At 48.8% G+C, this 14,665-nt stretch overlaps 1 protein-coding gene across 1 annotated transcript in view; it reads left to right on the top strand.

Moving 5' to 3' along the window:
* XXYLT1 (xyloside xylosyltransferase 1) overlaps nucleotides 1-14,665 on the top strand; it is a 173,126-nt gene that overhangs the window by 16,049 nt on the left and 142,412 nt on the right. Inside the window, exon 2 of the mRNA XM_063106636.1 lies at nucleotides 12,698-12,845. Within this exon, the coding sequence (XP_062962706.1) occupies nucleotides 12,698-12,845 (148 nt within the window). The remainder of the gene's footprint in view (nucleotides 1-12,697; nucleotides 12,846-14,665) is intronic.

Here is a 14,665-nt window from a genome sequence, read left to right as displayed (position 1 = left end):
GAGGGCTCACTCCTTACCTTCCCACCATAAAGTGGTAATTCATGCTGCACTGCCCTTTCGCTCCTCTTAAGTAGTATTTTATTTTTAAACATAAAAATTTTAAATTATGAAGCAAATCAAAACAGAAAAATTCAGGAAAAAGTGTGACAGAAACCTCTGATCCTACAGTATAGGTTGAATAGGTGCTAACATTTTGTATTTGCTTCCAATTCTTTTTTTAAGAAATTAACTACTATAGATATAGCTGAGGCCCGCCTCTGTTGCTTACCCGTCGACTCTCTCCAGAGGTGCTCACTGTCACACAGGAGGAGCTGATGTGTGTGGAGTGTGTATGTACCTGTTCTTTCCCTTCTCCCCTTGTCCATGTGTGCATAAGAGAGATATATGTTATTGCTTTGTATGTTTTAAGCATATATAAATGTTCTCATTTTATATATCCTTTTCATATTTCTTTTTTTACTCAACATTGTGGTTTTAAGGTTATCCCAGTAGATACATGTAGATCTTGTTCAGTCACTTTGGCTGCTGTGTGGTATTTCCTTATGGTAGACCTCAGTTTACCCATTTTCCATCCGAGAGATGGCTAGGCGGTTCCCCTTTTTTTTGCTATCCCAGACATTGCTGTGGTGAACACTCAGGTGCACACCTGCATGCACAGATGTGCTTGAGGCCCTCCAGTTTCCACACCTGGAAGGGGTTAACTGGTCCTGGGGCATCTGTGTCTTCATCTTTAGGAGATGCTACTGAGCTCTTCCAGTGCAGAGATACCCCTCCTCACCTCATGGTCTCCTGAGCAATCGGAGTGGACTCCCTTTCCTTGGTGTGGGTCCTGCTGCCTTTGAGACAGAAGGTAGAAACTTGGGGGAAACTTTGGGAAGAGGATAGGAGGGAAAATTTGAGGGCAGACTTGAGTGGCTCCTTAGTGCCACCTCAAACTTCCTGGTTGTATAGAGACGTGGGCCAGTCTTCCCCAGAGTTTTCAGCATCTCTGTGAATGAGGGCAGAGAGGAGAGTGCCTCTGGAGGAAGGTGCATGTTGGTCTGTCTTTCCCTCACACCCTTGCAGGCGGGGGGACAGGGCTGTATGAGAAGCCAGTGACTTGTCCTGTAACCTGTGGGTAGCCCCTTCCCACCTTGTTGGGCCCCAGTTTTCCTTTCTGAAACACAAGGGGTCAAATCAATAATTTGTGTGGCCTTTTAGTGCTACACGTGGTTTGGTTTTTGCAATTAGCAGGTAGCCTCCAATTTCCTAGTCATGGGCTGCTAGGCCTGAGCCCTGGAAGGCCAGCAGGTGGGGGGTGGGGGATGGTGGGGGAACCTGCCTTGCAGGAAGGCAGCTGTGGCCCGGGATGACCTGGCTGTCTCCTTCCTGTGGCATCAGCTGTGCCCAGTTAAACGTTCTGTTCTTTCAGATAGCTTGAGAGAATGTCCTCAAATCCCAAGAGCTCAAGGCCAGTACAGGTTTATGCTGATAGAGGAAAGCCTCAGGCTGCTGCTGGCCCTCCTGAGTGGCCCGCAAAATCCAGGGGTAAAGGAAACATGCTTTCTTTGAGAGGAGCATTTTTAAGGTCCCTGTAACCCTATCCAGTATTGCTATCTGAAATCTTCATTCAGCCAGTATTTACTGTGTGTCTCCTATGCCAGGCACTGTCCTAGGAGCTTTGTATATCAACAAACAGCAGAGATTGAACAGGTGAAAAGTCCCTGCCCTTGTGGAGCTTATGCTCTGGCAGGAAGAGGATTGAATGAACTAATAAAAGTTGTCTACTTGGCTGCCTGGGTGACTGTGAAGCAGGGGCTCAAAAGGGGTAGGTTTCATTTCGTTTCTTTGTTCCATGAAAAGCAGATGAATAAATTATGTAGAATGTTAGCAAGTGAGTAAATGATACAGCATGTTAGTAGGGTAAAAGGGATCAGGAGCATGGGGCGGTTGTGATGTTTAATTGAGTCGGCAGGGAAACTGGCATTGACAAGCTGGCATTGAGCAGGGACCTGAAGGAGGGAAGGGGCTGGCCAGGCAGCCACTGGGGAGGAGCATTCGGGTGAGTGGGTGTCAGGTGGGAGGTGCCTGGTGTGTTTGAGGCTCAGTGCGTGGCCTGGGGAAGTGGAGTAGGTAGGATGTCAGTGGTCACGGGAGGAGGGAGGATTCTGGCCTTGACTCTGAGTGAAAGGAGGGGAATAACCGGCCGCCGCGTGGAGAAGAGAATTGAGGGGCGATCCTTTGGGAGGCCTCGTCCTGGCCCTGGGGAGAGAGGATGGTGACTGACTGGGTGGAAGCTCTGGAAGTGGTGAGCAGTGGAGGGACTCTGGATCCAGGAAAAGGCTTAGGCTGGGGTGGGAAATGATGAGTTTTCCTACACTGGAGTTTACTCAAACATGGACTTGAAGTCTGTGGCATCAAGAGGGCTATAAACAGCATGTTTATGAAGCTCGTGTTTGTAGAGTAGGCACTCCGTGGGAGCTCTGCCCCTCAGTGAGGGAGCAGGGTAAGAAAAGTGGAGTAAGGGCAGCCCTGCTGACTGAGAGACTGTATGCGTTCTAGAATTGGCAGGACTTGGGCTCAAATTGGACCCCGGCCATCCCCCAGGTCACCTTGGAAAGTTGACTTCATCTCTCTGGCCACGGCTGCCTCCTTTATAAAGGGCACAGTCACGGCGAAGCTTGAATGAGCTCATGTTTGTCTATGTTGTTGTCTGATATATGTTTTGTTTCGTTTCTTTGTGGTGCCATGAAGAGCAGATGCCAGTGAGCTGTGTGCCTGACTGGAGCCAAGTGCTTGTCATATGCCTGCTGTGTGCCGTGTGCATGCCATGTACTGTGTGCTTATCATGTGCAGTGTGCCTGTCATGTGTCTGTCGTGTGCCTGCCATATGCCATGTGCTTGCCGTGTGCTGTGTTCCTGCTGTGTGCCATGTGCCTGTCATGTGCTATGTGCCTGTTGTGTGCCTGCCATGTGCTGTGTGCCTGTTGTATACCTGTCATGTGCCATGTGCCTGTCATGTACTATGTGCCTGTTATGTGCCTGCCATGTGCTGTGTGCCTGTTGTATACCTGTCATGTGCCATGTGCCTGTCATGTGTCTGTTGTGTGCCTTCCCTGTGCCCTGTTCTTACCATGTGCCTGTCATGTACCTGCTGTGTGCCCTGTGCTTGTCATGTTTTATGTGCCTGATGTGAGCCTTTGCCTGTCACATGCTGTGTGCCTGTCATGTGCCATGTGCCTGATGTGAGCCATGAGCTGCTTAGAGAGGTGCTGGGTCTTTAACACCTGGTGGATGTAACCTCTTCAGGTTACAGGAAGGGATTTAGTGAGAGGCTTTAGATGAGGGATTAGGTGATCTGGTTCTGACGTCAGCCTGTATGACATAGGGGACGGAGGGGAAGGCTGGAGCTCAGTGTGCTGAACACCTCCTGGCTGCCAGCACTGTGCTTGGCATTTTAAATCCATCCTCTCACCTGCAAAAGGAGGTGATGGACATGAACAGTATCACCAAAATCAGGTCATCTGAAGGTTTTCTTCACGGTTTTTGCCAATGCCCTGGAACCACCTGCAGCATTACCTACTTAGCATGTATTTTACACTGACTCAGTTTTTCCTTCCTTTCTCCTTAGCCTCTCCTGAAGTAATATCCGTGAAGTCACAGTTCTAAAGTGTTTTTACTAATTTTTCTAATATTTTGCACATCAAAATAAATTAAAGTACTAAAATGGTTGGTCTGTGTACCTCTTAGAATTCCCCTTTGTACCCTCAGGTGGTATGTGTACCATATGGTGATGGGAGCACTGGACGAGGGGGTTTCATGACACCTAGGAGAACAGGCAGCCAGGAAAGTTACCGAGCCTGCCATGGAGTCTGATGGTCCAAGCTGGGCGGGCACTCTGGGCACCATGGATCCCTGCTTGGGCTCTGGGGGAGTGGGTGGCCAGAGGGGACTGAGGCTCAGCACCTGTTTTAAGGCAGCCAGGCCTCTCAGGGAGACCATGTACAGGGGTGGGATGTAGGAGAGTGGCAGGCTGAAGTCACTGTCCTGCCCACCTGGTTGAAGTAGGAAGCTGGCCAAGTGCATCCCTGTGGGTGTCCCTTGTAGTAAACCTCAATGTTCTTTGGGGGTCGTAGGTCACAGGATGATTCCCACACAGAAAAGAACAAATCAGGGAGTCCGATGAAGAAGACCGGACAGACCTACAACTGCTTGACCTGTTGAGTAGGTGGACTGTAAAAGTTCAGCCCAAGGTTTCACAGTAAAACCTCCAGTCTGCAATTTTCTCCCTCTTCTGCCATCTCTTCTCCATTCCTGCTTTCCTTCTCTTTCATAACTTTTCCCATCTATTTGGGGGGTGGGGGTTAAAAAACCCATTATTTTGTAAAAACTGGCTTCTACTGTCAGGAAAATTTAGTACTAAATGTAAAATATCAAAACCTCATGATTTATACATGGGGCCAATTCAGGAGTACTTATATCCACTATGCAAGGATTATTTGCTTTAAGCAGAGTTCAATCAAAGTATTCTTTAGTGGGTGCTGAAAAAAGGTGGGGAGTGACTCTGTGCATTTGTTTTTAGAAATAGCTGCTCAATGTTGATGGCAGGAATCAGGACCAGGAGGCGGAGCAGCGGGCTCTGAGTGGCCCGGGGAGCTGGAGAGGGGCTGCAGGGCTGTGGGAGGTTGGTGGACTGTGTGAGAAATCATGGATTTATGCCGTGGAACCCCTCAGCGATGTCAGGAATGTCTGCAAGGGCCTGTGGCCACATTCTAAAGTCACTGTCAACTGGTCATGAACACATGCAGAGTCCAGAGGACAGCACAACCCCTGCAGCCCCCACGTTTCCTCTGGAGCTGCCTTATGGTTGGTTCTTTCATGATCAGCCTGTCTAGGGCTCACTACCTGTCTCTCTGCACTGCTCTCCACTCCTTTCAAAGCGTTTCTCTCTGTGTCTTCTCTGACTTTTCCTCACCCTTGAGGGACATGGCTCCTTGGTTTGCCATAGCTCCTGGTGGTCATCTGGAAATTCATCTGGAAGCCCCAGGTGTTTGAAGGTCCACAGCGTGGAACACCTGCAACACAGACCAACCTCATTCTTGCTTGTTCTCCATGCACCACCTCTACACATCGTCGTGCCAACAAAGTCTTCATCTCTTTACGTGCTTGCCAAAGACCTTCCTAATGCTGGCGGTGAGGAGGACAAGGACAAGAAGAGGGTGAGGAGGAGGAAAAGTTGGTCTGGCTACACTGGGCACAGAGTGGGCACTTCATCTAATTCCTTAGCCTGGGCTTGTCTTTCTTCCAGTTATGACAGGCTTGTTTTCCTCAGAACTGATCGTGGAAGCTCTGTGAGGAGCTCCTGAAAGAGAACTGGGGTTTTGAAAGAGGGGAGGGGTGTAGCCAGTTATGCTCTCTTCATTACAGGCAGGAAAATAAAGCAAGTTGAAAACATGAGTGGGGTAGATGGAGCTGCTGAGGACAATGGATTGTCAGCATGTGAGGTTGTGGTATCCTCTCCACCTTCTCCCTAACCCACCAGGGCAAACCCATCGTTCCTTCAGCTGCTCCTCAGATGACCTGGTATCACGTTGGTGTCACTGTGCTACCTTGGTCTTCTTCTTTTGTCACTCCAGAATTTGCCCATTGCCTTGCTGCAGTGTGATTTCAAGAGCTGAACCCAACTGGCACCGTGAGGCAGCCTGACTGGCATGGAGTACGGAGGGGTCATCCATGACCTCCCTTCTCAGAGTGTCTGGGGACCACATACAGCTGAGTCACTTGGGATGGTTTTTATTTTTATTTTTACTTTTTTAAAAAGATGACCAGTAAGGGGATCTCAACCCTCGACTTGGTGTTGTCAGCACCACGCTCAGCCAGTGAGCTAACCGGCCATCCCTATACAGGGATCCGAACCTGTGACCTTGGTGTTATCAGCACCACACTCTCCCAAGTGAGCCACGGGCTGGCCCGGGGATGGTTTTTAAATGAAGATTCCTGAGCCTCACCCCAGACCCTGACTCAGAATCTCTGGGGTCAGGACCCAGGAATCTGCATTTTACAAGGTTCCTCAGCGAGAACCTCTACACGCTGAAGCTGGAGACCCTCTGACCCAGAGCTACACTCCTGCTCAAGCAAAGTTTGCAGGCTTGTTGGAGGCATGTCTTCCTGTTGATGTTGTTTGGCCATCAGTCACCTACCTTCCAGTGGGCCTGTCTCTGTCATGTTATCTTTCCTGCTTGTCCTACCCTGCCTTGGTCATATCAAGGCCTTGGAGAACTGGAATATGGCCCATCTCTGCTAAAATGTTGGCAGTCTTGATGGAGTCCCAGAACATTAATTGCACCTCTGGTTACCTGGGAACCACTGATGGTTCTTACTATAGTAAGTGTGAGGTGGGATGAGGCTGGGGAGGGAGCAGACAGTTGTGTTGTGATGACTGGACGCCCTGTAGTGAGGACAAAGGGGGCGGCGGCTGTAGCTTTTGAAGTGTTAGTAAAGTGGGTCATAAGAATGGGTATTGGAAACTGCTTTAGAAATTAGATGGGCAGTCTTCTTTTTTTCTCTTCAGCTGCTTGTGGTTCTGCATGATGAAATTAGATTATATCTAGGGCATCTTGCAGAAATGGTAAAAATCATATTAGGGAGGGACCCAACCTGTGGATCTTTTTTTTTCTTTTAAAAGCTGCACATCGATTATTGTTTTTACCTTTTTCATTTAAAACTAACAAATTCAGAGCATTTTTCACTTATCCTGGGAGGTCTTTGTTTTCAAAGTGAGTTAAAATTATTGGAGGGGAGCAACATGCAGCCACTGGTAACTGATGGTGTTTTTAGGACCTGTTAGTGATTAAAAAAGAGAGATCAATGGATCTGTTGCTCTACCCATTTATCACTCAATCTATTGCTCCCTAGTCCAAAAAAACTTCATTTAAGGAAACACCTTTGATAAATTTCAGACATAAAATTAAAAAAATAGGACAGGGTTACTGTGAAGCAGCTTGCAAGTTGGATACAAAATTTCTTAAGCAACAGCTCCTACTGACAGAGAGATATTCCTGCCTGCCTGGCTCTACTGGACATTTTAACCAGTAGGTTAAAGGTGAAAAGGTGGCCCGTGTTCCTGAAGGTTTAGAATAAGTGCCATGTGGAAGACAGTTCTCTCCTCTGGGCAAGGGCTGGGGTGGAGATGAAGGGGCACGTGCATGCCTGGGAAGAGGACCTGGGGTAGGAAGGAGCTGCTGAGCTCTCAGGTCATCCCGGGAACATGTCCTGCAGGGCCACTGCTCTGTGTCCTGGAGCAGGTTGTTATGTCACCCCTCTCTCTGGATGCTTTGATCTCTGCTCATTTATTTTCTCATTCCTACCTATAGCAACACTTACTGAGCCTCTCCTGTGTGTGAGGCACTTGGCTAAGAGCTGGATACACGGCAGTGAACAAGATAGACAGGGTCCTGCCCCCATGGTGCCTGACAGGCTGGTTGGGAGCTGGGGGGAGACAGACAATAAATGACTAAACACTTAAAATATGACATGTCAGGTGGTGATAAGTGTTATGGAGAGAATCTAGTAATGGATTAGCCAGAACTGATTGTGCGTGTATGTGCATGTATGTTTGTGGTGTGTGTGTGTGTGTTGGTGGGAGGGGGCGAGTAGCCACATGTTTTGGTGAGGGAAAATCTCAGGACGTGACATTTGAACTAATACCTGAAGGGCTAGAAGGATCCAGGCACGAGGAGATACTGGGGGAGAGTGCTCTGAACAGAGAGAATAGCCAGTGCAGAGGCCCTGAGGTGTGCACGTGTTTGGCATGTTTGTGGAATTGAAAGACTGCCAGTCTGTTATCAAGTTTTTCTTTCCCTTGTAGAAATATGCCTTCACATTCATAGTGTAGGTCAATGAGGAAGTAATTTTTTTCCAGAAAATCATTTTTGTCCAGCTCTTGTTGTTGATTACTAAGATCCCTCAGATTAGTGATGTGGCTGTGGGAGCTGACTGGCCTTGGGGGGACGGCTGCTCTGTCCCTGCCCACTGCCCTCAGAGCAGGTCATTCTGTGGTGCTTGTTCCCTCATTTGTCCTAAAGGGTATGGGGCTGAGGGGTCATGGGGGACCTGCCGTTGCTCTGAGAAGGCATACCAAGCTGCAGGAGGCCTGAGAACAGGAGACTGGCAGAGGGAAGGTATTATTTCCAACTGGAGGCAGTTTTTCTGATTCATTAAGACGTCTTCTATTTAGAATTGTGTTTAATTTACCTGTGGGCTTGGATTGTTTTAGAAACTTTAGAAGCAGTTTGCAAATAGGTACTTCACACTAAGCATGAAGAGTGTGGAAGGAACCTTCTGGTTGGGCACTGGGCAGCCCCTTGCAGAGGCAGGACTAGGGGTGTGGGCTGAGTGTAGCAGGAGGAAGACCTGGAACTATCTTCCATCCAGCCAGAGCACTGCTGAGCTGGGCAGCTCCAATTATTGCCTGCAGTTTCTTGGGACTACGTAAATACAGAACACATTCTCTTCTCAAATCTGGGCATTCTTATATGGAAAAGGCATTCTAACTGTATTGGAACGGGGTAAAAACAATGTCACTTGTTCTTTATTGAGCACCCACTACATTCCTCATAAGATCCCCATGAGACAGGCAACATGATTCTTTCCTATATTCTATATGAGCAAGGGTGTTTAAGTGTTTTGACCAGGGTTGCCAGGTGACTAAGTGGCATTTTAGCATCTGAACCCAGGACCATGCTCTGAATAAGGAGCCACTCTGCATCTTGAGTGATTCCAGCCAAAACTGGAGGCCCAGCAAGTGGGATGATAGATAACTACGTGAGAAGCGTGCTTCTGTTGATGATGGCATGATTTCTTGCTGAGCCCAGGTGTTGCATGCAGAATCCTTCCTACCCAGTGCTCTGGGAAGTCTCTCAGGACGAGTTGTTCCTGCAGTCAAGGGATTCAGCATGTAGTGAGGTGCACCAGGAATGTTAGATTTGGATAGGTTTTCCCAAGCTTTGCACTGTCAGTCTCCTCTCCTACTGCTCTTCTGGAGACAGTTTCTGGCTGATCCTCAGCCTCCGGACAACCTGTGGCATTGCTGCCTGCAGCTGGAGGAGTTGCTGTTCTTCAAGCAGGCTTTGGGGTTTCCCAGAAACTTGGCACCTTCCTGTGCTCAGGGCCAGCCCTCACTACCTCTGTTCTTGGCTCCAAGAGCATGGCTGTGACATGACTCCCAGAGGGGCAGGCAAGTTATACATGAGTTTTCTCTACCAAGAGAGCTAAGGGCTTGGTGTGGCTTTACATCCCTGGCGAATGTTGAGAGGAGCAGGGACCTGGCTCTCAGGCCCCTCTGTGCCAGCCAGCGTGGGGCCAGGCTGGCAAAGACACCTGCTCCTGCTGGCCCCAGGCTCTGCCATGACTGGTTGCCTTTTCCTCCCTGTGTTGGAAGTGTCACGTATGTATTGCATGGTAGAATATGGGGCAAGCTTCCCCTCTCTTTTCCCGTCCTCCCACAACTGTCCTTTTCAAAAGAGTTGAGTCTTTCTAAAGTCTCTTATATTACACAGCACTTTCTCAATTACACACTTTTGTTTTGAACAACAGAGTACCATTTCAAGACACCTTAGCCTGAAAAAAGCCTCAATCATTACTGAATTTAGTTGCTTCTAGAATTAATTAGGAAATAAAAGGAGGCAAAGAAATCTAACAGATTTAATCATTATTCCTTGGGGTCAGGGGTCTGACCTCATAATTCTAAGGGTGGAGTATTATTATTATAAACAAGCCCAAAGATCACTAATAAAAGAAAGAATAAATGAAAGAAAGATTAGTAAGTGGCTACAAATACATGATTATAGGCCGATGAAAAAATCAACTGCCTTAATGATATGAATGTGGGTTCTTGTGGGCTGGAACAACATTTCCAATAAAAACATCCTGCATAGATTCACAAGGAGCTGTATCTAACACATCTTAAATGTCTACTGAGGATGATGTGCTCCGGGTGACCCAACTTGACACTAGGGTTGATAAAGGCATTATTGTTGATGTGCAGGAAGGATTTGAAAAAGAAATTATTTTGTAAGCTGGGTGTGGGAAAATGGTATTTTATACTTAATAGGATTTTAATTTTAAATGTGTGTATGTAAATAAATTAATACAACCGTGATTTGATTTTTTTGTCTACCTCCTAAAACTCATGTATTCAAGTTGGCACGCACTATCATTTTGGATCTTCTCATTGGCCAGTTGCCTTCAATATGGGAGGCACCAGGTTTCCTAGGTTATATGGCAATTTGTCCTGTAGCTCCTGAGGTGGGGGATTTGGAAGGGAGGCGGGAAGGACAAAGGGTGGTCTTTTCTCTCTCCACTCCCTTCTTTTTCTCTCTTCACACTGCTTTGCTGCCCCTGCCAGGCACCAAAGCCCTGGTCTTGTTTGGCGGCTCCAGAGTGTGCCAGATCCCCACCATGTCCTCAGGGAGATCACAGTTTGCACACCTATTTTAGGCTTTGGGAGGCCTGGGCATTTTGAAACACACTTGCAGTGTCTGTGGTTTGCTTCTTGCTGCATAAAGTGTATTCCATGGAACATATTAATTTATCTTTAAGTAGATTTATTATGTGAAATATTCATTGGAGTGGACTTCACAGTACAGCATCTGGAACATGTACTGAGTACAGTTTGTCCTTGTCAGTCTATTAATGCTGATGGGCTTCATTTGTCTCCTGTGAAGCTTTGGGGTGGGCTGGGGCTGGGAGGGGAGCGAGCTGCCATCGCCGCAGGGGCCCGGTCTGTGCGTGTGCAGGTCCATTCTTTCTCTTCCTTCTTAATGAATGTGGAGGCTTCCACTTCTGTGAGAACCCTCTTGTAAGCTTCCAGCCTCTTGTCCAATTCCAGCCTCCAGTGATGGTTTGGAGTGTATCGAGGCTCAGAGTGCACACGAGTGAAAACTGATCTGTGGGGAGAGGGTAGCTAAGATATATAGGAAATATATAAGAAATACAAGAAATTAGGGAAGAACAGGCCCAAATCAGAACCATAAAGTAGGGAAAAGCAGTCAGGGCAGTTTACCACCATGGCAGGGCTGTGACGGCCGAGGCTCTAGAAGTTCAGGGTGTGCAGGTGATACTGAGAAGACAGGGACAGGAAGGAACCTGGGCAGAGAACGGGGAGGGATCAAAGGTGAATGACAGACTGCAGCCCACCCGTTTGAGAACTTCTTGGGCACCGCCCACACCTGTCCTTTCTTCCACTGGCAAGGTCACTGACAGAGTGAATGGGCTGGTCAAGGGGTTCGTGGTCTTCACCTTTTCTGCTGGCACCTGTTCAGATGGGTTCCTGGGCTGGGAGTGGGTGTGGTGATGGTTAAGCAGCCAGGTGGCAGCCTGGCAGGCTTGTCCTGTCCGCTGCCATGGATGAGGGTGGTGGGAAGGCGTCACCTGCAGATCTCTCAGGAGGGCAGAGGAGGGAGGAGGAGGAATACCCAGGCTCCTGGCTTGAGTGCCTCTGTGTGTAGTGGAGTGATCCAGATGCTGTGGGGCACTTGCAGCAACAAAAAAACCTTGTAAGACATATATGAACAGAGGGTATGGTAATTTGGAATCTTGTATGAGGCTGGGGCTTCCTGTAGGATGGATTTCTAATCTTCTGGAATAGTGGCAGACAAGGAAAACCAACTCAGGGTCCTACTAGTACTCTAGTCTGCTCTAATCGCTAGTCGTGCTGATGTCTCCCTCCTTCATTGGTCACTGTTAAGGGAAGAGGATGTGTTTAGAGTGAAAAGAACATGGGTCTGGGGGTCCCAAGACCAGGGTCAAGGTGTGACTCTGCACTTCGCTGTGGGACCTTGGGTGAGTGTAAGCTCTGTGAGTGTCTGCTTTCTCATTTGTAATTTGGAGGCTGTAATAGTGATGTCTGCCTCTGTGAAGTCCTGGGTTGTCATGGGGATCCATGTGTGTTTGTGAGAGCATTTCCTAATTGCAAATGTCACCACCCGTGCAGCAGGTGGTGACACCTCTAGACTTGTAAGTGCTTTGAGGGAGATAGTACTTGGTTATTCCTTCTTCCTCTCACAGTGCCTCCAGAGTGTCTGGGGCACACAAGAAATGCTTCTTGAGTTGGTTTGAGATGAGTTTACTGTGGCACTGAGCATTTCCCAGGTTCCATTTTCCAGTGGCCAGATCCTCTCATTGTTCGCACTCTTGGATAAAGGAGGCAGAGCTGAAGCATCTGACCAGCCTGTGGAACACATGTAGAGGTCACCAGGAGGTGGCGATGCCTGAAGCAGTGCCAGCCACCCAGACATCCGGAGGATCCTGAGTTCTAAGACCAGACACTTTACTATGGTTTCCAGTTGCTGGGCACAGAGCTACACCATCAGGGTTGCCCCACTTGAAGTTCAAAAGCAGAAAGCTGTTCCCATTCCCTGTCCTCCCTCCCACTTCTCTTCTACTGCACCCCTCTCCCATGCATGCCTGTGCACACCTCCACCCCCTAGTGTCCCTGTCCCCATAGCCAGCCTCTGCACTGCCTCGACTCTGGCTTCCCATTCTTCCCCATTTCTTTAACTCTCTGTTGCTCCTCTGCACTCTCACTCCCTGCTCGTGGACCCCGGATAGGTGCCACCTCTTCCTACCTTCCTGGGCTCAGGAGTGTTGGGTGTCTGTCTGGAGCTCAGGGTGAGAGCTGATTGGCTGACTCCTGTGGTTTTCCTGTGCTCCACTACAGGTCATCTTCCACGATGTTGCTGTGCTGACAGACAAGCTCTTCCCTGTTGTGGAGGCCATGCAGAAGCACTTCAGTGCGGGCTCAGGGACCTACTACAGTGACTCCATCTTCTTCCTCTCGGTCGCCATGCATCAGATCATGCCCAAAGGTAACCTGAACTGCCAGGAGCAGCAGCCCCTGGGTGTTTGATGTTTGCATCCATTTCCTTAGCTCCAGCACTGCCAGTGCCCTGTATCAGAGAGAAGAGCTCCACTGAAACACGAGGGAGAGGCTGAGGGACTCAGCCACACTCTGTGTACAACAGAGCTTCCTACTCAAAGAATCAGGGGCAAGGCCCTGGGTTATGTGGCTCCTGGGCCATTTCTGAGGACATGGTATGGGTTGTACAGTATGGTGTCCCTGCGCTTGGGAGATGTGGGCTCCAGCCCTGATTTTGCCCCTTGCATGCACTGCCCCCCTCCAGAACTTAGTTTGCTCATTTGTAAAATGAAAGGTTGGGCTAGATGACCCTCCGTCCAAAAATTTGTGATTCTGTTCTTTCTAGTTTGAACCTGCGTTTATCAAACTTTAAAATAACAAATCTAGATGTGAGAGGTACAAATTATGATCAAATAGAACTTTTCTGAAACTCTGATGCACAATTAAAAGGATTTTCTGGGCTTCTGTTCCTCCAGGGAAGAGATGCAACTGTCCTGCTGTCATAAGTCCAGCTTGTGTGGAATTGCTGGCAGGGCTGGTCATCCTTGGACTGAAAGCCTTGGAGAGCTCTTCTTCATGCATGTCCCTGGCTTCTGGGTTCCCCTTTCAATGATCCTTGATTGATTCCGGACATTGCCTCGTTTTTGGCCATGGTGAACCATGACCTGAACCTCTTAGGGGTGAAAAGGGGTGATCTGAAGCCTTGGGTAACAGTTACCCAAACTGCGGCTGGTTGACTTTTCCAACAGTTTCCAGATCAGGCAGAACCTGATATCCCTGGGAACAGCAAGCCCATTTGCTGAAGGCCTGCTGCTCTGGCCCAGCAGACCAGAAGTGAAAGAGGAGAAGGGGCCTGGTCGACCAGGAACTCAGGAGTCAGAAGCTGAAGCTCGCTTCTCATTGGCAGGTTGTCATGCCACAGAGAAAAGCAAGCCCATCCATTCTGGCTGGGACTTTGTCGCTGCAAGCTAGTTCCAGCACCATGGAGGCCTCTGCATGTTCTCTTAGTTGTAAGGCAAGGGCTCGGGAAACTCCACTGAGCAGGGTCTGGAGGAGAGAGGAGTTGAACTCACCAAAAGGGCACAGAGAGAGGAGCTAGCATGTGTGACCATTTACAGTAAACCAGGTGTGGCTTGGTCAGCTCCCTGAATCCTCCCACCAGTCCTGGAGATTATAGATAGAGCTGACCGAGGAGCTGCATGACCTGCCCACAGTTGTACAGCCATTTAAGTGGCAGAGCTGGGGTTTTAACCCTGGTCTGTCTGTCTTGGAGGCCTGCTAATCCAAGTAGCAGTTACTTCTGTCCCATCAGGTAGCCTGTATGTGACCTTTCTGGGTAGGCCCAGTGCAGGAGCTGTGGGTGACTCAGGTTTGAGGTGGGCATGGTTCCTGTTCTCCTAGAGTCTAGGGGGAAACACAGGTGTAGGTGCTGGTCCCAGCTTTGCCACTAACTACTTGTGTGCCATTGCCTGAGCCACTTCGTCTCTCTAGGCTTCGGTTTCCCCACCTGTAAGATAAGGGGACTGCACCGGCGAGCTGTTTTAGCTTGCATTCTGAAGAGTCCGGGGCTTTATGAATCAAGGGGTTTCTGTAGTTCTTGGGAACTGGGAGAAGAGGAGTTCTATCCTTATCCTAACCCCTTCTGTTGCCCGCACCCCACTCCTTGTCATCTATCTTGATCTGCTGTACGCATCAGGCTTTGTGTAGGATTCTATTTGGTCAAAGGGTTGCATGGCTTAACACTTTGAAACAGGTTGACTAGATGGGCCT

Source organism: Cynocephalus volans, chromosome 1 (genome assembly GCF_027409185.1).
Source record: "Cynocephalus volans isolate mCynVol1 chromosome 1, mCynVol1.pri, whole genome shotgun sequence".
NCBI classification, from domain to species: domain Eukaryota; kingdom Metazoa; phylum Chordata; class Mammalia; order Dermoptera; family Cynocephalidae; genus Cynocephalus; species Cynocephalus volans.
Note: the sequence above shows the minus strand (reverse complement) of the source record. Positions and strands in the feature narration are given on the sequence as shown.